Source organism: Drosophila nasuta, chromosome 3 (genome assembly GCF_023558535.2).
Source record: "Drosophila nasuta strain 15112-1781.00 chromosome 3, ASM2355853v1, whole genome shotgun sequence".
Taxonomy (NCBI): Eukaryota; Metazoa; Arthropoda; class Insecta; order Diptera; family Drosophilidae; genus Drosophila; species Drosophila nasuta.
The window spans coordinates 30,003,413-30,026,396 of record NC_083457.1 but is presented as its reverse complement, the minus strand read 5'-3'; the positions used below and the strand labels follow the sequence as shown (position 1 = coordinate 30,026,396).

The 22,984-nt window shown below is 41.7% G+C and overlaps 3 protein-coding genes across 5 annotated transcripts in view; all 3 read right to left on the bottom strand.

The window, feature by feature from the left end:
• LOC132790207 (protein prickle) overlaps positions 1–22,984 on the bottom strand; it is a 72,475-nt gene that overhangs the window by 25,463 nt on the left and 24,028 nt on the right. Inside the window, exon 1 of one of the 3 annotated variants that reach the window (XM_060798668.1) lies at positions 17,800–18,372. The exons of 1 other annotated variant lie outside the window; for it this stretch is intronic. In XM_060798668.1, the coding sequence (XP_060654651.1) occupies positions 17,800–18,032 (233 nt within the window). In that variant the 5' untranslated portion in view covers positions 18,033–18,372. Of the gene's footprint in view, positions 1–2,665; positions 3,274–17,799; positions 18,373–22,984 lie in introns of those variants that run through there. One more of the 3 variants, XM_060798667.1, reaches the window with a different exon arrangement.
• LOC132789664 (uncharacterized) lies at positions 10,297–12,524 on the bottom strand. The gene has a single exon (XM_060797842.1). The coding sequence runs from the start codon at positions 12,522–12,524 to the stop codon at positions 10,356–10,358; it is 2,169 nt and encodes a 722-aa protein (XP_060653825.1). The 3' UTR covers positions 10,297–10,355.
• On the bottom strand, positions 12,682–14,878 carry LOC132789665 (uncharacterized). Its single transcript, XM_060797843.1, has one exon. It carries the CDS (start codon positions 14,643–14,645, stop codon positions 12,684–12,686), a length of 1,962 nt encoding a protein of 653 aa, XP_060653826.1. The 5' UTR covers positions 14,646–14,878; the 3' UTR covers positions 12,682–12,683.

Below are 22,984 nucleotides of genomic sequence, written 5' to 3'. Positions count from 1 at the left end.
GACTACACAAAGCAGTTTTCATGAAATTCGCTACCAAAAATAAAACAACAATAGCAACATGTTGAACAACGCCAAAGACAACACAATATTTGGCTAATTGCGTGTGTTGTTGTTGTTTTGCGATGGCCACGCCAAAAGACCAGCTCAATTAGCGTCAGAAAAAAAAAATAAGAAGGCATACATACATATATGATGGCAATAGCAATTTTGATATGTAAATGATTAATGCGTTGTGGCATTTATAGATTGCCAAGAATTTGTTGAGTTCTTTATAGAAATAATGCGATGTCTGAAACAAAAGACTTAGGCAACAAACTTGATGACGATGCTACGAGATTGCCGCTTTTGCTGTTAAACGGTTGTTGACCCACTCCACACAAATATTCTACCTATGCTCAACATAACATACATCACACACTCACACACACTCGCACACTCACAGATTCTGTAGGCACACACTCACTTCTTGCACCTCGCGCTTTCAATCGCAGAAGCGGGCGCTTTGTTATGCTAAAACTATGGATAACTGTAAACGATTTCAAAGTTTGCCTCGCGATTGAAATGTGATTGTTTGGCGTCAGATAATAAATCTGTTGAATTAATGCCATAGATTTTTCACGCCTCGCTCTAGCAATTGCGTGAAACGTACAAATTAACACAGCTGCTTAGACAACTGCAATTGGGGTTAAGCAAACCAAGTGAGGGTGCTCAAGCGGAGAAAGTCGATCGGCAGCCGTAATTGGCTGCCTACCCCGACCAGTTGTGGCAACTTAAAGACTTAAAGCCAATGATCGCTGCCATAAACAACAGTTTTGCGGTGTTTTTTTTTTTTTTTCGCCGGCGGCTGCAGCGGGCATCAGCTGCATAATTATCGCCAAAGCGAAAACATTTGCCGCAAAGAATTTCTAAATTAAGCGCAGACCAAAATGCGAAACAACACAAATTTTTATTAGCAAAAGTTGTTGTTGTTGTTGCTGCTGCTGCTGCTGTTGGAGCTGCGTAATCAATGTGCGGCCGCATAAAATATGGTCGCAAATTGCAGGCCAGCTGCCTTGGCACTTTCCTCTATTGGCGTCGCCTCACTAAATGGACACAATTAACCTGTATCTAGGCGAGATGGTCAGTCCTCTCCTCCTCCCCTTCCCCTACCCACCACGATGCTGTTGTTATGGGTTCCGCTTGTCAATCAAATAGACACCAAGAGGCTGCTACTGTAGATTTACACCCGAGCTGCACAGCTACTCGCACTTGTCGTGTTGTCGTGGTGTCTGCTTTTAATTAAAAAGTTAGTTGCCAAGAAGAAAATGGTAGCATCCACAGTTGCCAGTTTTAATTAAGGCGTTTCGGCTTCGCTGACTCCCATCCCGTACACGCACACACATACGGGGCGGGCGGACATGCCACCTGCCTCTCAACTTGTTGCTCAATGGACGGACGCATAGCAGAGCAGAGTCTGCATTGCACTTTGCATAAGCAATAAGCAAGAAGGCTATTTCAAGTCAATTCACACTCTCGCTGAAAATATCTTGCCATATAGTGTAGTGCCATTGCCATTTAACCCAATAAAACTATTGGCAATTGCCAATGGTCAAAACCGCATTAATTGGCATGTCAGGCAATTAGAAATCACAGATAATTTACTCAGCGCCTACACGCGAATAACTGAGTTGATTTTGCGATTTGAGTCAAGTTTTCCGCTGTTGTAGTTGTGTCTTTGCCGTTGCCGTTGCCGGGTCTGGGGTCTGGGTCCATGTCAATAAGGTGTTCCAAGTCTTTTACATGTTTCACTGCAGCCCACACACAGAGAGCACAGTGTACACACATGTCAATTGGCAATGGCTGCTGGGCTAACAAGGCATTGTTGACACATTGCAGCCATGTTAGCCATGTCATTGCATTCGGCAGCTGCTTAGCTTGTAGCTAGTACATGACTCTGTTCGCCTCGAATTGCCAGTGGGAGTTTGGTTTTTTCGTCGCGTAATTGGATCAAGATTCCCAGAGAAAGCCGCCGCAATAATCAAATTTTGTGTTTTCGTATTTGTTATTCGTTTGCAAACTCCTCTTATACTTATATGGATGGACTGCATGCTTAGCGACTAGTTGTGGTTGTTGTTGTAACAGGTCGTTTAATCGTTTTATGGAGCTCAGCTATAGCTTGTCCAGTTGACCAGCTTATTTGGTTATGACTTCATTTGCTGGCGGTGAAAGTGCGCGAGATGATTACAAATAAAATTTGAGCGCATCAAAATAAATCAAATAAAGTGCGCTGACGTTGCGCATAATGTGCATGGCTTTATGAATGTCATTAACTTGATGCTGCTGCTGTTTGTTTCGTTTTTTTGTGTGTGGTAATATTAAACATCAAGTTCGTTGCCTAAGTTATTCGTTTGCCCAGTGGACACTAACACACAACCCAAAAAAACACACGAAATTTCATAATGATCGTTGGATTCTCAGCTCTTGATAAAGACGAGAAAAAAAATCGTTAAGCCAGCCGAGCCGACGCCTGTGCTTGGCATTCCAAATCAGTTTCGAATTTCATTTGGTTTTAATGTAATTTTTTTTATGTGAACTTTTTTGTTGCTTGTTTGTGTTGTCGATGTTGTTGGTGCTTGTGTATCATACTGTGACTGTTGACAATGTAGACAATGCCCGGACGACGCACCTTTAACACTTTGCCCCTGGACAGCGGCTTATCCATGCCGCGGCTAAGCGGCTTGTATTGCTTTATGAATCGAGTTACTTCGAATCGAATTGGCTTCAATAACTGGATCAGCTATTCAATTTGCGAGGCCTTAACCAGTGTCTGGTTTTCGTATATCCTTAGAGCTGATTTTCACAACACTGCACTGAGCCACTATTCGGCGTAAACGATTTTTAATTTTCCGGTCAAATTTCATGAGTTTTGCTTGATTGGAAATTTGGAGTGCTTATTATTATTTCTTTTCTTTTTTTGAGATATAACAATTATGCTGCTTCTGATGAACTTTGGCACTGAAGTACGTTAGCCAACGGTAAACGACAGATCTGGCGCACGACAACATGAAGCGTGATCGACCCCGAGACCCGATCCACTACAAATGATGTTGGAGTAAAAAAGCGCGCTGGCAACAGGTGCAAACCGTTCGCGTTCGTTGTCGCTCTCAAACTGCGGGCACGCTCGAGCAACGCCAACTGTTAAGCTCATACTCAGAATGGCACTTCTGTTAACTTTTCTGTTGCATACTTTTCGGCTGCACATTAACTTTGGCTTCACAGAGAAATGTTAAATGTACTTTAAATTTATTGCACATTTTCGGGCTGAATTCATTAAATGCGCAATTAAATACTTATTTTATAAATGAATTATTTTAATAATTAATTATGCAACGTCTTTGATTGGCTTTGCTACAAAAATTATTTTTTTTCCCTCTCTATAATCATTTAATTAATTCATGTACTTAAAAATTTCACGCTTGACTATTAACAAGTAAATTTCCTACAATTTAAAAAACAATATAAACGTATATTTATGCAACTTATATTAGAATTATTGAAGCATGACAAGTTCTGAGTATAAAAATGGATCATGTATCATAGGAATATTTAAAATTGTCAAGTTCTTTCACAATGCGGTTTCAATTTATAGCGATTGGGATTCTTTGCGCTGTTGTTATATTGAAAATATATACTAGTGTGAGTGACTTTTGAACAATTTAAAAAATATATACGCAAAGTGAACTTTTAATTATTGCAGAAAGCTGTGCAGCTCAAGTTTACTAATGCGGTGTGTGCGACTTTTAATAAAACGTTATGGGAAATACACACGTGCAATATAAAAGCAGTAAATCGATACAAAAATACTTTTAACTTGAACTCAACAATGCACTTTCCAATTAACGAGGAGCGAGTTAATGTTCAATTTTTCAAAAGAGCCAATGGATATAAACCTTGGCTTTATAACTTTCAAATCGATGGTTGCAAATTCCTCAGCAGACCGTATAATCCAATTTTTCTTATTATCTACAAGCAATTTAAAAACTTTTCCAATTTTATGAATATGAGGTGTCCTCTGCTGGTGAGATTATTATAGAGAAAAATCCAGTATTACAATTTAAATTTAATTTTATTTCTATTTATCATATAGGGACCAGCCATAATAAGCGGTTTTTATCTCAGATCTGAATTACTTCAATTGCCGGTGCCAACGGGTGACTATTTATTATATATAGCATGGCATTTTAACAAAAAACTTTCAGCACATACAAATATATCTTTTCAATTTATCGAGGACTTTAACACTTTGGATGACGAGAAGAGCCTTCATCGGTTGTAATCGAGATTAATAATTTTTGGTTGAATTTTTAGCTTTGGGTTTTAAATGGCTCCATTGTTGTAAACACATTTGCGTTGCATACTTTTTAGCATGTCTTTTTGAGAACATAACTTTTAATTTATACATGAATGTATATATACATTCCACAACTAAGTAATTTATATAATATAATTAATTTAAAGAATCAATATATATATGTCATTCACAAATATATTGTAAAATGTTGATATAATTAATTGTAAACGACCGAAATATCCACCTATTTGAAGACAATCAAATATGAGAAAATAGAATTAACTATTTGGTTCATTAGTTATTATAATGTTTAGTTAAGTTAATTTCGGATGCTGTCTGATAAACTCATACTATCTCTATATCGATGTTTTTAAAATACGTTCTCTGATCACAATAAATTTAACTTAAGTTACATTAATAAACGCACATAAATTAAGGTCAAAAACTAATATTTCATATTCAAATATGTTCAATATTTTAACAAAACAGTTAAATTGTTCATAAACTCTATTCAATTATTTCATCAATTGGAGTGTAAACTATTACATTTAGAATTGTTTAAAGCAAAAAAAGATATTAATCAGAGTTACATTGATGTTAAACCAAATTAAAATAATGTCAAACCATTTTGTAGGATGCATAAATAGGGAAAAAAACCTCTCTCGTTTTAAAAAATAACATTTAAATTTAAAATTAAAATTAGCTAACAACTTCTAAAAATTTTTGGTGAATTATATCTTTTAGATATGTTAAATGCCAATGCCACTATTTTCTTTGAATGCAACTCAGTTGCGTTACACGATTACCCAGAAAATGCCATCGGATCATTAAGCCACAAACGAGATATTAACACTTGATGATTGTTGAGGTCTGTGGGTTAATTAGTAGTCAAACGCACTGAGATCACGAGCGGATGTATTTGTGCTTTTTTCCAAGCATTTTGTGAGTGGCCTTATGATTTATGGAGCATCTGTTAAAGCGGTGCAGCGTGTGAAGCTAGCACCTAAGGGGCCGCCCATCATGGCGGTGTCTACTTTTATGACTTACCAAGAGTACTGAAGTATTTTAATGGGAATGCAATTCTTAGCTTACCTGCAAGTGAAAAGAAAATGAAAATAGTATAAATTAAGTGAAAAAAATATCAGTATGAATATGCATAGAGTATTTCCGATATGGTTGTCTTAACGTTATCAAAAAATCAATTTGGCTAATTGCAAGCATAATGGCCTCGTTTGTCGACACATTTCTACAGACACCCATCGAGGGAGGGACGGAAATGTGCAGACAACTTTTTGACACGCAAAGTTGCTTTGGTGGGAGCGTTTATTAGCCAAATAAAATAACCCCCAAAGTGTCATCAAATCAATGCAAACTAGCAGAAATCGAAGCGGGAATCGCAACCCAAAATAATAGACACAACACAGAAGCCCAAATGGGAGGCGAAACTTTTTTGTGCAACATTTGCTACAGCCATTAAAGTGCTTTGGTCGAAAATGGGAATGGAATTGGAAGTATGCTTCCCGGATGGCCTCTAAACGAGAATGGGCAATTCTGTTGCTCATAAAACGTCGTAATAATGGGAAAAGTTTGGGCCCCAGCACGCTTCTAGGACACAGGTGTGTCCTTAGGCATGAAATAGTTTTTGCTCCCCTTTGCTTTGTTCGCTAATAGATTTCTTTTGTGTCCGTCTCACGAAATCAATAGGCCATCCCCAAGGAGTGTGGCGAATCGCATAAATAAGTTCGATTAAAGGTGATTTATGAGTAATTATCTTTTTAAATATAGAATTAAGAATAATTTTAAGAAAAGATTAATGCATAAATTAATAAATACAAATTGTTAAAGATTAGAGATTAATAAACATTGCGCTTTATATAAATATAGAAATTACTCTTTATTACTCTAAAATTTTTCTTTGGTCACCTAAAAGTATGCTACATTTTATGTGCAGTGTATACTTTCTTAACCCTTAAGCACACGGTACAATTTCAATTCGCTTCGCAGACACTTTTTGTGTACATGCCAAAAGAACAACAATTCGGGATAATAAAGTCTACTCAAGTCAAATATACTCGGTGCTCTCGATGATCGATACGATGTTCTCGGCCATATCACACATTAATGTATACGTCTGCATATAGAGCGAATCTCTGAAGTATTTCTTTGCCCGCAGTTGCGTAAGCAGACACTTGTGGATATTCTCATATGTCAAGTGCAGCAGACATGGCTTTTCGACTTCGCCCGTTAAGAAGTTGGCATATTCTGATTTTAAACAGCTGCTCTCTATGGACAACATAAGTTCCTCCCATTCTTCAATGCCATTGGCAATGCAGCCTCGCACATAAATTAAACGTGTGCGATTTCGCGCATTGCTATGATCAAAATTGTAAGCGTGTTTATCACCACAAGATTTCATTAATTCCTGAATGTCGATTAGCTTTTGAAAGTACTCTGCACGAACCTCAGCCACAGGCAGACGCAGAATAGTCTGCCTAATGGTTTCCAAACGCAGATCCCATGCTGGAGCACGAGGTACTTTAATGCTGTTATACAACGCTCGCAGATCTTCGAGATCTTCATAGCGGTCGCAATGGTGACCCACATTCTGAGCATTGAATATCTCTCGTTCATCTAGAGCTCGCTCATAGGGACACAGCAACTCCGGCGACTGGATGCTTGGAGCCAGTTTACCCTGTCGAATGGGCAATCTACTTAGAGACTGGTAATTGCACTTATCAACTACAGTCCGATGAAGACGATCTATTTTGTTCTCATACATTGCAGATGGCACGCACTTGCCTTGCAAATTTATGAAAAATGTTGGACGTCGTATGCAAAAGATATTTGGAAAGAGTTTCAATTCCCAACGCTGTTTGCCTAGCGATACGACACGGGGACAAAAGATGGCCTTCGCTATGTAAACTTCGCCAGGAAAGAGCATAGTTAGACTGTGATCGAAGAGAAAACATCGTTCGCATTCGTTCCAAGCATATCCTCGCTTCAAACCATCATAGTTTCTTGTCCAATCACAGATCATCACTTTTTTGCCAATATTCTCCAGGCGCAGCACTTCCTTCACTTGAATTTGATACGGTTCGCATTCAAAATCGAAATACAAATCACCAACCGGAGGATAAAGTTTGGAATTCGTGCTATATATCGTGCCATTGATCTTCAGGCCCACTTTAATTTCTTCTGGAATAGAAGACAACTCAGGTGTAGCAATATTATCTTGTCTCGAGTCTGAACTTGAAGAACTCGTCGTTACGCTACTAAGTGTTCTCAGATCTTCAGATTCAATCAGATGAAGAGGTTCTGTTTCATCGATACTAACACCATGAATGCCAACAACTTCAAGTTTATTGATATCGGGGCAGTGGGGTAATACTCTTTTTATATCCTCTTCCTTTCTTATCAATTCTTCTTCGAGTACTTTTGAGTTGAGCCATTTGTTCCTCTCGTTTGGAACATGTTGCCTGAATGCTCGAGCTGGCCAAAACAATTCTTTTTTAATCGATTTGGGTATTCCACTGACTTCCACATTAATTTCGCCAGTTTGTTCAGGTGTGGGCAACGTTTCCATCACTTTAGGAACATACATGCAAGTGTGTTCATTAAATACCTCCGGCAAAGTGGAGGGCTCTTTCTGACTTAAAGCTACGGGATTCATGCGAGCTGCATAATCCATCAAACGTTGAATTGTGCCTTTGTCGCGCTGCTCAACAGATACAGGCAGATTGAATAACATTTCGTTGGGCTTTTTGCCCGTCTTGTGCCATATTTTCTTCTGAATCTTGAGACGATCTCTAAGCACATTCTGCCAACACTTTAAGCGATCGTCCATATCCTCAGAGCTTTCAAAGGCGTCAGTGATCGATGCTTGAGAACTGGAGACATTTGCCACGCCTGTATTGGTGTTAAACATACCATCAACAATGCCTTCCACTAACACTTTGCCATCTCGCAATGTAACTTCTTTTAAGCTGCCAGTTTCATGGTACATTTCCAAGGTGCTAGTCGAATTCATGGAGAAAGTGTTGTCCTTGGATACATTGCCCGACTTCTCGACGGCTTGCAAAAAAGATATCATACGCGTTTTGTAGGCCATTTTCAAGTTTTTCTATATTTTTTCGCTTATGTATGATTGTGTGTTTTATTTACTTTTAACAAGTATTTGTGTGTTGTCAAAGTGTAAGTATGTGTGTGTATTTTTTTATTTAAACATGCTCAGTACTTTCAATAACAGATACAATATCCTCGACAACATTGCAAAGCTGTTCGTAGGTGTAAATATAAATCGAGTCGCGAAGTCGCTTTGAGTATATCAGTCCCTGGAACTGGCTGGTCTTCAGCATCTGGGCGCCTAGTGCCCAGATCTTTTCCTCCCACAGCTCAATGTTGTTGGCAATAACGCCACGCACGTAAATAAATCGTGTACGTCGACGCTCTGATAATTTTGTTGGTTCATCGCTTAAGCTAAGAGACAATGATCTGCCACGCAAATTGTCTAAGAGAGTACTTAGCTCAGCAAAGAGCGCAATACGCTGTGATTGCTGCTCATTGCAACACACCAAATAAATCAGCATGCTCACGCTAAAGTCCCACTGAATGTCGTATGTCTTGGGCTTGACTTCTTCAAAGAAGTCTTTGATAACACACAAGTCACTAACACGATCACAGTGGAAGCCAACATTGCGTCGATTGAATGCCTCCCTCTCCTCGATCTCCCGAGTAAAGGGACATAAACCAATGTTCTCTGGTTCGAGAGATCGATTGAACCTGTACATTTCCGAGAAGCGCCTACACTTTCGAATAGGAACCTTCATCATGCTCTCTATCCGTTCCATATACTCCAATGGTGGCTTGCATCTGCCATGCATATCCAAAGTAAGAGCGTAGGGATGAGCTTGGAATATTTTGGGCTTGGTTGTGAGCATCCAGCGTTGCTTAACTATGCCCACTTTAATTGGTCGAAATAACACATTAACCTTGCGAATTTCTCCCGATCGTAGCTGAAATGCTTCCGTATCAAATACGAACTCATCTCCCGTACCAGTCATAAGTGTGTCATTGTAGGCAAAGAACTGCGAGGATTTCCAGTAGAAATTAATAGGTCGCTGACCATTATTCTCAATAATTATTATGGTGCGCAAAAAGTTTTCAAAGGGAGTGCAGACAAACATCTTTTCAAGTATCGGCGAATAACCTGGATCGTTCAGACTGAAATGTATGCCATTGATAATTGCTGATAACGTTGCTGTCATTGTGCCCCTATTTTGTGTAGAGTACGGAGTTGAAGGTATGCGCATTGTATTTGACGTTACACTGGATATAGTGTGCAAAGAATCACTTCCAAGTAGCATTTTGCTCCAGCAATTTTTTCCGATTACCTCCAGCTTTTTAATAACTGGAGAAGACTTTGGATAATAATCAGAGCTTGCTTCTGAACTCCTAGTTCCCTCTTCACCAAGCAACTCTTGGGTGGTTCGTCTAGGTACTCCCACAATTTCTAAACACTCCGCACAGTCAGGAAACAGAGTTCGTCTTATAGTTTGATGTTTTCGACAATCCATATTGAAGAGAATCTTTTGGGGTTGTTTGCCTATGTCCTGTGTCAGTCTTTTTTGCAGTATGCGACGTTGGCGCAACATATTTTTCCAGTACTGCAATCGTCTGTCTACAAAGCACTTTGGGGAGCGAGAAAGGGGTTCCGAATCAACTTCCGAAGCGGATTCCTCATAGTGGCCACGACGAAACTGCAAGATATCGTCCACAATGTCGTTGACCAAGTCATCGCTTTTTCTTGACTCATTACCCGATTTTAGGTTGGCAGTACTTAAATTGCCATTTTGGCAATTCATAATTCGCCCCAAAATTATTTATGTTTATGTGTGGTCAGTCAGTCATCAAATATTGAACTGACAGAAAATAAAACGCAAGCCATAATAAAAGCAACACAAGTGAAGTAAAATAAATCTTTAGTTATATTCGTTTTACAGCAATTAATTTAAAATGAATAACTATTTCAATTGGGAACATCTTCGGTGCTTTCAATGACCGACACAATATTTTCGGCAATGTTGCAAAGATGCGAATAGGTTTGTATATAGAGAGCATCGCGAAAGAATTTCGAGTGACGTAGACTCTTTAGGACCTCAGCCAATACGTTATTATCTTCTTTATCCTTGCCAGCTAAAAGTGCTGCAACTTTAGCCTGTATGTCGGTATCACCTTCCCCTTCCTCCTCCTCTTCTTCACCTTCTTCCAATTGATTGATAAAGTATTGCTGCATCTCCGACTTGAAGAAAGACTCCTCAATGGTTAGCATGAGATCCTCCCACTCTTCGATACCATTGCAAATAGCGCCACGCACATAAATCAAGCGTGTACGTTGCTTTTGCACCTCCAGTTGACCCAGAGACTCCAAGCTGGGTGCACCACCCAAAAGTGGATCCAGCACAACCATAAAATTGGTAAACATTTTCTTGCGCAAGTCTACGCTTTCGAGTCGCATAATCAGCATTTTAAGTGAGTCCAGCCGGAGATCCCACTGCGGTTCACGTGGCTTCTTTAGCTGCTTATGCATGGCCTTGAACACCTCCAGATCATCGAAGCGCTGACAATTGTAGCCCGGATTGAACGAGTTGAACAGTTCACGCTCATCCAAGGTGCGTTCGTAGGCACAACAGGTCGCAGGTGGCACAATAAGCGGTGCCAGTGAAGCCTGTTCATTCATTATATTAGTCATAACCTTGGCATTCGACTTGTTGATGACTATCGCCTGCAGCTCATTCAATCGATTCATGTATTCCTGTGGAGGCGTGCAGCGACCGTGGAAACGCAGCTGGAGCGATCCCTGATTGCTGCAGAAGATCTTTGGATCACTTTGCAGACGCCACAGTTCCATTGCCATGCGAACTTTGCGCGGCTGATACATCACTATTAAATTGTAGCTTTGGCCGTGTGTCAACCGGAAACTGTCCGTGTCGAAGAGGAATTCATCGTCCTGGGCGAGCAGCAACGTGGGCCTATTGTAAAAGTATACGCCCTGTTGCCAGTTGAATGACAACGTTTGTTTGCCAATATTCGTTAGCTGCAGTATGTGTTTGATGCGCTTTTGAAATGGATCGCAATTGAACTTGGTTATCATCTCAAAGCAGTCAGTGAATGGCTTATCTTCGACAATGTAATCCTTACCATTGATTTTGAGTCCTATTTCGGGTATCACGGCTTCACTTGAATCCGGTTCTGTTATCTCGATTTCAGGTTTCGATATTGTTTGTGACTGTGTTTCCTGAACCTCCAAGAGCTCGTCATACTCAGAAGTTTCGACCGGATTGCTGCTGCTGATTTTGAGAAGTCGATCCTCCTCAACAAATGTGCAAGTGGGCTTTAGTGGAGTCTTTTCAATTTTAGTGCCCTTCACCTGCAAGGTATTTAGATCGGGAAAAAACTCGAGCACACCGTGAATCTCCTCGAACTTCTGCTCGATGCGTTCCTGCAACACCTCCGATTGCATCCAGCTGTTGGGCAGTTCCTCTAGCCTAGTCTTGGTGCCCATCATCTCCTTTTGTATCACACTTGGTATGCCAATAATCTCCACATCCTTCAAATTCTCCTGTTCTGCCTTTGGCCATGTTTCAGTAATGCCATCAACGATGTTGCAAGTGTCGGGATCAATCATTTGTTCAAGCGTACTAACCGGCTTTGTCGATAGCTTCTCAGGTTTCATGCGATCCGCATAGTCCAATAGTCGCACCATAGTTTCCTTATTTCGATTGTCGAATGTTGACCGTCGATTAAATAGCATCTCCTGTGCACTTTTGCCCGTTTGAATCTGCAGTCGTTTCTGAATTTCCTGACGCTTCGCGAGCACCTCGTGCCAATATCTTAGACGTTTGTCAACATGCAGTTCTGACTTAATGGTGTCATGAACTTTGCAAGTCGACGATGTTTCGGGGAAGAAACCACGACGCTCGGCAAAAATGTCATCGAGAATCTCATCTACAATGCGTCCGCTATAGTGTGTGATGCTCGCGCCAGCTTTGCCATCGAGCATCGGCAATTGTATCGACGATGGATAGAAAGTGAAGAGATTGGTAAAAGTTAATGGTGCCCAAGTCACAGGCTTGGAAGTTTCAGTCATTTTGGCCGATGAATTGGCACAAGTCGAAATTTGTGTGCACGGCAGCATCTTGTGTGGAATTTGTTATAAAAAACAAGCTCAAGTGAAGACAAAGTCAAATATATTTAGTTAATGATTTTGAATGGAAGCTCATGACAGAAAAAAAGTTCGTACAAATCCCTAGAAAAGTGTCAAGGGTTACAAATTGAAATAGAAATCGAACGACCCCTAAAGATGGACATTGCTCTCGATGGCACTCACAATATTCTCGACAGCATCGCAAAGTAATGTATAGGTTTGTATGTAGAGCGCATCCTTGAAGTATTTGCAGCTATTGACCCGTTTCGAGACATGCGCATCTATCTCCTCTTCATTGGGCAACTCCTCCCCTAAGTCGTTGACGCCAATGACGAAGCGATGCGCTTCCGATTTGTAAAATTGCTCGCCCAGTGTTTCGGCCAATACATGCCACTCTTCGAAGGCGCTGCTGATGATGCCGCGCACATAGATAAAGCAGGTGCGCTGCCTCTCCACGCCGTTGTCTATCTTGCTGAAGGTCTCTTTGGAGCTGCAACGCATAGGTTCAATAATGTCCAGCAACAGCTTCTGCAGTGTTTCACGCTGCTTCGGCTCATGCTGATAGATGCACTGACGCACCGTCTCAATGCTGTAATCCCAGGCTGGTTGACGCGGCTTTTTCACCAGCACATATAGTTTCTTTAGGGTCTCCAGATCCGTGAAGCGCGAGCACTGGAATCCCAAGTTCTGGGCACTAAACAGTTCACGCTCGTCGAGGCGACGCTGATAGGGACAATCCATGCGAGGTGGCTCCACAATAGGTGCGAGTTCGGCATGGAATTTGGTCAATCGGTCTGCAACCTGCTGATTGCGCTTATCAACCACCAGCTGTTGATCCCTATCGATGCGCTGACGAAAACATGCTGGTGCTGTGCAGACTCCGTGCAGGCGAAGAGTAATGCGCCGCATGCCACAGAACGAAGAACGCTGCAAGTGAAGCATCCAGCTCTGCTTCTTCACGCCCACCGCCATGGGCATATACATGACATCGATGCGACGTGCATGGCCTGGCAGCAATGCAAAGGGACGTGCATCGAACACGAAGTCCCCAGTGCTTGCTTGATGTTGAATTAGCTCCTTGTTGTACATTTTGATCTGCTTCCATTTTCCTATGAGAAACTTATCGCTAATATTCTCCAGATAAACGATCGTCTTGCGCATGCGTTGAAACGGATCGCACTGAAAGACCAAGTGCAGCTCGCTGCTCAATGCGCCCTGCATATCGCCAAAACCATGCGGAGTGCCATTGATCCGGATCTGATTAGTCGAAGGCGTATGTTTAATGGGCGCTGGCTTCTTCTCCACTTTCAGCTTAGGCACATTGCGTTTAAGAGCATGCTCGCTGGTCTCGGGCGACACCACCAACAGCTCATCCTCACCCAAAAACTGTGTAGTCATCAGGGGTACAGCGCGTGGCTCGAAGCCGGGAGCCACCTGCAGACTATCGAGATGTGGACAATAGCTCAACACCCGCTTGATGTTCTCCTCGTTCTTGTGCAGCTGCTTGGCCAATAATTGCGAGCGCTGGAAGCAGCTCTCAGGCGGATCAACGACGCCAGCCAATTCGAGTTGTGTGACTTGTGGCAAACCGACGAATTCGAGTTTCTGCAACTTGGGATCAGTTACTTGCAGTTCCCGAATCTCGCGACAAGTCTGCTGATCAATGCGTGTCTTCAGTACACTATACACACGATCGGGAGCGTGTTCCTCACTGCGCTTGGCACTCTCGAGCACATTCAGCAACATTGTCTTGGTCTGATTGTCGATGGTCACATGGCGATTGAAGAGCACATCCTCCGCTCGCTTCCCGGTGCAACTTTGTATGCGCTGCTGTATGGCTTTTCGTTGCTTCAACATCTTGTGCCAGGATGCAAGACGCGGATCCATCATGTCATCATCATCAGCTACTTTATGCTTTGACTCGGCAATGGGCATATTAATGAGGCAGGCACTGCTGCTGTACTTGCCCATGCCCTCCTTCTCCTTCATGGCATCGAAGATTTCATTGACCAACTCATCGGCAAAGAACGTTGGCGTCTCGAGGCGTCCACTGTTGGTCAATGGTTGAAAGTTGACTTGTGAAGCATTCACTTTAACCTCCTCGCGATCCATGTTGTCATTTAGCGTAGAGATTGTTTACGAGCCGCAAATGCCTTACGTGTTCGACGCAACTAAATTACAAAATACAAATGTCTAAAAATGCGAATATATAGAAGAGTATATATCGTTTAATATTGGTGTGTAGGAATCCTTGTGTATCCACTTAACCCAGAGCAGAGTTCAATTTATGTGCCCCAAATTGATGGGAGCTGTGCTAATTTGCTAAACAATTCACAAAAGCAAATTAAAGCCTACTCAGCTCGTGTGACAAGTCATCGTAATTTTCATCAGCATTTTTCGTGGCTCGGCGAACGTTGAATGTCGAATTTCCATTCCCGTTGCCACATTTACATTTCCCTATGGCGGCGTCCCAACGACGACATTGACGTGCCGCCTTCACACAATTCAAAATTGCGATAGTTGTTTCTGTTGTAGTTTGTTGTTGTTGTTGTTTTGTGACTGGCAACATAGCAAAGTGAAAGGAGTCGTTGAGCTGTCAGCGTTGAACAACAAACGAACTTTACTGCAGCCAAAAGAAGGCCGAAAATAAAGTTGATTTATTGTCAATGCATGTGCAAAATTAACAACAACTACAGCTCTTGATATTCATGATTGTCGCTAGGCTCATTAATAATTGAAACTTGCCACAATTTGCAGTAACTATTATCGAGAGAATACTTGGCTAATGCTTTTTCTTTCTACCTTTTTTTTTGTTGTGAGCTGTCAACTGGCAACTGGCAACGGAAATGCAGACGTACAACAAAAGGCATATCAATTACCCAGGCAACCAGCTACAATGAAATGAAGTACAATGAAATATAAAATAAAAGCACACAAAACACACAAGGAAAGAAAAGAAAATAAAGTAATTTAGACCAACAGTCGGATCCTGGCCGAGTTGCAAAGCCAACTAACCGCAGGCGAGGAAGCACGGCTCGTTGAAACAACTGAGTTGAAAGGATGAATACGTGGGTAGAGGGGAAAGGAGAGGCGAATAAAGGCACTGCTGCTATTGTTAGCAATTTCAATACTCATCATTATTATAAGACACAACTCTGAGCTGCGAGTTCTGTTTTCTGAGTTCTGTTGAGCTGTGAGCTCTCTGGAGCATGTGTTTCATTTACGTGCCTGGGCGAAATGCAATCAACATATTGTAATTTCTGAAATGCATATTGAGAACGTGCAAAAAGATACGCAACACAATGCAGTAGAAGCAGCAAACAGCATGCAATCTGAAACTTTGGCTGCACTTAACGGGCCGCCGGACAAAAACAAAAAACGAGCCGGGGGACATCGACATCGACAACCACATCAACAACGGCATCAGCTTCGTCTTTGGCATCGGCATCGGCGTCAGCATCGGCATCGGCATCTTATGCTGCTGCACTTGATGCAGCAGTGGCAGTTGAGGCAGCTGTGGCAACTGTGGCAGCAACAACAGCAGCAAAAGCACAAAATCTGGCAGCGTTTGCATTTTGATTTCCATTTCGCATGCACTCAAGTAACGCATTTATTATTTACCAAGCCTGGCAACAGGCAGCAATGTGCAATGTGCAACGGGCAACAGGCGGCTGAGGCTGACGCTGAGGCAACTCAATTCAATTCCGCAGACTCATGCTGCAGTTGTCAACGTTTGCAGACGAAGACACTTGTGAACGAGCTCGTTGCCCGTTCCCTCCTCCTTCCTACTCCCCTTTCCTTTTGTCCACTCTCTAGCCAGCTCCAGGCGATGCTGATCCAATGTTGCACATGTTGCATACCACTTGGTGCTGTTGACAGGCAGCCAGCCAGCAGCAACTCTCAGACGGCAACTGTTGGCGCTTGTTGAGTGAAGACAGACGAAAAGACGGGCACTCAAACAAATACATAATACATACTCTATCCCTTTGGGACACGTGCAGTTCAGCATTCAATTTGAAATTGATAATTAAATTGCACATTTTTTTTATCGCAGTAAACTACGGGAGTGAAATAATAATAGCAATATCTATTATAAAAACCATTACTGCTAACGAAATGGATCAATATAGGAGGAAATGTAAATAAATGTAAATATAATATCATTTATACTCAATAGTTGTAAACAGGTTAAAAATGTATAAACTCAATTACTATGAATGGAGCAAATTATTTAGCAAAAGAAAAAGTACATAAATTTTAAATATTTTGTAAGTTTTTAAATAAATCAATTTGCGTTCTGATAAACGCCTACTTTTATTTTTCATTTTCTTTCTAATGAGTATTCTTAAATATTAATAAGAATAAGTAAAATATTTATAAATTAAGTTTCTGCTATAGAAATAGATCACATATGTATGTTACTTCATACGTACATACAATGTATATAGTAGATTCAGAATTAGAATAATTGTTATTATACTGATTTATTTTTGAACTCATTGTTTTAAACTTTTAAAGCTTCTTCACTTTCATAAGGAAAAAAAAAGTTTATAAATATACACCTATAGTCATTTTATTGAAGCACAATTTCGTCAATAATTAAACATTCTTTGAGTATGTCAGTAAATAAATTTGAGTTCAATTAATTGCTTGATACAACCAAGCAACTTTTAACCTTGCTTATTTTATAGAGTATATTTAACTGCAGCTAGCCAGCTTTGTCAGCTTCTCATGCCATACATGTTAAAATAGAGATTTATTTATTTTTGCCTTGCTGCCGTAGCTGCGATTTTTTTATGCAAATGTTGCATTAGATGACGCCCATAATAATCAAAATTTTATTGAATGAATTGTGCGCTGTAAATTCGCTGCATATTCAGAATTCATTAGAGGCCAAATCCATTGAGGCAATGGAACGGACTCCAGCTCGGAGTCATGTGGGTTGTCAAGTCGGCAGCCAATCGCAATGTGTGGTCATAAAAAAAGTGCGTTACAAATAACTGCACATTTATTGAACGGAACCGTTAGAGAGGCTTAATGGCCCACAGATCGTGTTTGGATCGAGTTGATAGTATTGCGAGTTAATTGCTGTGCAATTTGTGCACCAACAAGCTGCTGCAGCAAGTGGAATGTGCTGTCAAATGGTGGCACTTAATTAAAGCCCATTCAACAGCAATTGAGCGCGACAATGTTGAGGTTGCATATTGCATATTGCATATGTATTGTATTTTTCATATTGCAGTTGCAGATTCGATTTCGTAATTACCTCACTTCGGCTGACTTGATGATCGCCTTGGGGGGTGCATCCCAATAGTTGGGTGCTGGTGGCACCCATTGGCGCAGCACTTGATAGTTGCCCTCGAGCAGCTCCATGCCCTCGATGACCTCCACATCCGAGTCGCCATCATTGTTTGCTGCAACAATGTTGCTATTGCTGTTGTTATTGTTGCCGCTGCCGCTGTTGTTATCAGCATGCAAATTATCAATTGATTCGCTCATTGTCTTCGTTGCGATTCGATTTTTTGGCGCCGCTTTCACTGCCAGGTCGATGTGGCTCCAAAGTAAACAAAGATGCGCACATCCATTTGCGCTGAGTCACCCACAAACACATACACACACACGGACACCGACACAGACACAAAGAACTATTTGCAAGAAGAAGAAGAAGCAGAAGTAGCAGCTGCTGCTGGCACCAAAACAATAACAACGAACACAAATCTCGCCGGCGTCTTGAACTTTGCCGGGGTTTTTTCTCTCGTTTAATTTCCTTTGCTTTCTTGCAACACTTTTCGTAGAATTTCTTAGGGTTTTACCCTTTGCATTTGTTTAAACAAATTATATTTTTGCAGTATTATTATCAGTCACAGCACAGAGCCTCGTTTTGGCTGGCAGCGGCGCGCGGCGCTCACGTTGCACTCACGAATTGTTTCTTTCTAATCGGCGAAAATGTTCGTTGCGTTTGTTTTGGCACGGAAAATTGACAAGCACGGCGAAAACACATCGCACAAAGCAGCACACACACACACACAGGCACACTCATACACACTCACATACACAGTGAGGGGTTAATATCTGGCATTCGCTTTTGCATCCCTTGTGGAACAGAACAGAGTAGAACAGAACTGAACTCGGCGACCGAAGTCGCCCCATTGTGCCGTGTCCTTGGTCCTTGCCCGATTCTCTGTTTCAGTTTCAGTTTTGTGTCTCGGTTTTCTTTCGCCTTGCTTGGCTCGCCTGGCTCGACAGCTTTTATTTTTTTTTGCTTTTTCCTTTTTTAGTGTGTGCAAAATAAGGGTTTGTAATTTAATGTTTTTATGTCTGATTTCGTTTTCGTCGTGCAGGGCGGGGAGGTGTTGTACTCAACACACGCATATTGTTGAAATTATGTAGCCAAAGACTTGGGAACAAACCAAGAGGGCAGGGGAGAGCAGGCTGGGAGGTGAGTGTTCACCTTTTAAGCTCTTGAGTGAAGTTCGAATGTAACTAGCACAGTGAGTTAAAGGCAATGGCTTCATCATGAATTAACTAGTAAATCCAAAATATTCAAAATACATTCTTGTATTCGAAATGAATTTGAAACTACATTTTCTTAATAGAAAATTTTAATCTTATAATAAAATTCTGAAATTAAATATACTATGAGCCCCTTTACGAACTTTAAAATAATTGACTAGCAAATAAATTTTTTTAATATATTCGAAATTAATTTAAATTCATATTTAAATCTGCTCAACAACACAATTAAAATTTGTTTTTATTTTATTTAAATATTCCTTTGTAGAAACAAAATACTTTTTATGCCACATTAACAATTTGGCCTTCCCGTGTTCAATCGTACTTGTATCACTGTGCTCGGCTGCTCACACAAAGGTCTGACGGCACGATCCCCGTGAACTCATACTCACTCACACCGATGCACACGTACAAGGAGCGCAACCTTTAACGGCCACTCACTCACACTCGCACAGTCGGGCAATGCGAACCCCAAAAACAGAGCCATTCACAATCGCATCAGTCGGAAGGAAGGAAGTGAACGCTCGAACGTATGCTCATATTTTGCTACAAATTCAATCTGATAAAGTAAGGGAGAGAGCACCTGGGAGAGAGAGAGTGAACTGCTCTCTCAGCACTCTCTCACTCTCTGTGTGTGTTGCTCTCTTGATTGCCAGGATTTCTTTTTTAATTCACTCACTCAATTTGAATGTCGTGCTCGTTTTCATGCTCGTTCTGTAGAATTCACCCCTAAGCGTCTTCACGGTAATTTGAACACGTGCCGAGCAGCTGAGCGCATTCCTCACCCCTCAGTCTGCCATCCTCACCTTGCCACCGATGCCGATGGGTGGTAGCTGCTGCTGCTGGTCAATACAAATACAAGACAACCCCCTTCTGGGGGTGGCTCTGCAGCAGAGCAGACAAACAGACGATCGTAAATTTTTATGATTTCATATGCTGCTTAAGCTTCGAGGCATGCAGACAACAACTAACAACTCGCTCGCTTTGAGCTTTTCAGCAATTAGCGAACGAAGTTGAAAGTTGGATGTACGAGTATCTTTGGATGACTTGGACTCAACGGTACTGTACATGTGATGAGCCGAGTTCACCCTCGGGCGCCGCAAAGTATGCAATGCACTCGTAAAAACAATCAACTTGGCGACACTTACGAGGCCATGGGGAATAGGAACACACACACGGCCACGGCCGTGCAAGGCAGTGAAAGTGAAATTTGTTTGTGTGACGTCAAAGCGACGGGTTACGGGTTGCAGACTACGGACTACAGTCAGTCCATGGGTTACGGTATTTAATGTGCAAATAGCTCATACTCCCCTCTCGATGTCAGCCAGTCAGCAACAACCATTCCACGTGTTATGGTTGCTGTCGCTGTTGCTGTCGCTAGCAACAAATTGCGTCGTTTGCCAAATCAACCCTGCAGACAGACCAAACACATACATTCCAAACCCTTCGGCCAGCTATAACAACAACAAACAAGCCCAGCGACAACAAACAAACACAATTCAGAGAACAGAAGTGGGAGGCAACACCTAAACGACAACCGACAACACTTCAATAGCCGCACACGATTTCCGTTGCAGCATCCTGTGGATACATTACAATCAGTCAAAAATTTTAATTAAAATGCACCCAGCAACATGTTGCTAGCAACATTTGTGTCATCTATTTGTATTCATAGCTAAACCGAGCATAGTTAGCACAGCTCAAAATACTTGAAAAATGGCAGAGGGCAGCTTGTGTCAACCCTCGAGAGATGGCAGAGATATACCATGCGGCACACTCCTCGTTTATGGCATAAAAATAATTATATAAACTTGATGCCCTTTGCTTTGACTTGCCGTCTGGCAATTCTTTGATTGTTAACCAGCGACAACTGCTATGCATTTCCACCCTAGAATAATGTTCCCCAAATCAACGCCCACACACGCCGCACTCCCCTCCCCTCAATCTACTAACCGCACAGTTTTGAAAACACGCAAAACCAGAGAGCGGTATAAACAGCACGCCCGACAACCGTCGAAGCGGCTGGCGGCAGCAAAATTTACCTCGCCAATGGGCCAACAACTGACTTCGTTTGGGTCGGTTTTAACATGATTTGTTGGATTTACCAAGATTTCCTAATTCCATTCGTTAGCCCTTACCCCGAGGGTTGGACTCAGCTGACTGACTGACTGCCTGTCTGTCGCTCTGTCTGCCACGTTGTTGTCGCCGTTGGGTGTTTTGTAATTTGTTGGTTTTGCGGCAATGCAGTTTAAAGAGTTGTCAAGTGGGTGACCAAAAATTGCACAACACTTTTGGTGGTGGCTGCAAATGATACTCGCAAAATGCATACAGATAGATACAAGATACTTTACGAAAGGGTTTTAAGCTGAAATCTTTTGATGTTGCTTTTAGCTTGGCAATCGAAAGACTTTTAATTAAATTTGCTTAACGCGTTTCCGGTATTTTGGAAACTACAAATTGTTTAAAGAAGTTCCGTTAGAGCGACGATGCTGTTCCTGATTTCCCACCATTATCTAGAATTTAGTGATTTTTATCAGGAAACAAGACAACTAAACACACATTGCGGTGATGCGTGTAATTCTCCAACTTTAATGAAGTGTCGTCGCCCGCCAATAGCTTTGTATCGTTGTTGTCTTGTCGTGGCCAAGTTAGTTAGTATCTTGTGAGTTGACATGGCAGCTGGCAGTCGGCAGTCGGCATTTTCATTAGCAGCTCTCTGATATGGCTTAGCACTTCATTATGGGACTGCTATTAGTTGCGAGTTGCTTTCATGACTTTGATATGCCATTGTTGGGTCCCCAACTTGATGTGGGAAATTGCGCCCAACAGCAATTTTGATGGCCACACACATTCAGAAGCGGCTGCCATAAAAAACCGCTGAGCACTCAGTACTAGTTTCATCTATTTTTTTTTGTTGTTGCTCTGTCTCTTAATGGCGTACTATTTCAGGTCTAAGTCGCCGTTTTGTGGGTCGTTACACTCTCGAGGCTCGCAATTGTTTTTTGTGCCAAAAAGCAAAAAAAAAAACAGAGAAAAAGAAAAGAAACCATATGCAAATGCTCATAGTCATATAGCTGATGTTGTTTCTTTTGGACTTGTCTGTTTGGCAACTTCCTTTCCAGCTTGTGGCGTTGTTGTTTATTTAAAGACTTTCTACGCATCGTTAGACAGCACACAGCCACATGTTGATGTAACGAAATCCAGGGGCAATCCGACCACATCAAAGGCGTTGCTACTCGCTAGTTGTTGATGAAAGCCCCCTCCACCGCCTCCTACAGAATTCCCCTCCTCCATTCACCACCCAGCAGCGACAGCATTTATTACGCCTTTAACTAGACATTTATTTGGACAACTCGCTTAGAATTCCAGTTAAATGTTTGCTTTGTTTGCTGCTGCAGGCAAAGTCGAGAGTCAAAGCATTTTTGGCCACAGAAATAGCTGGCGGCCAAGAAGAAGAAGCAGCAGCAGCCGCAGCCGCAACTCAAACAAATGCTACACATTTAATGCCTATTTGTATTTATGTAAGTTTGTTTGTTTATTATTAAAATCAGCTTGTTTGCCCCCAGCCCACCTTTCTCTCCCTCTCTGGCTTTCTCTTCATCACTTCAGCTCATAAATATGCAAGTCATTAATAGAAATATGATGTACCCATGGCAAGTTGAACCTGCAGCGCACACATCAACGTCAAAAAGTCAAAGCAACAACCCCAAAAAACGGAGGAAAAGCTGTCTATCTCTCAGTCTGTGTGGTGGGTGTTGGAGTTGGAAAAGTGGGCGCAGTGTAGATTGACAGCCTAAGCGCTCCGCTGGGATTGGAAGTTGGCATCAGGAATCGGAATTGGGGTTATAGAACGACGCCACTAGAAATGGTAACAACGAGTCCTTGCCTCTGCCACTTGCCACATAAATTGAGTAAAAATTACGCTTCATTTGATTTAA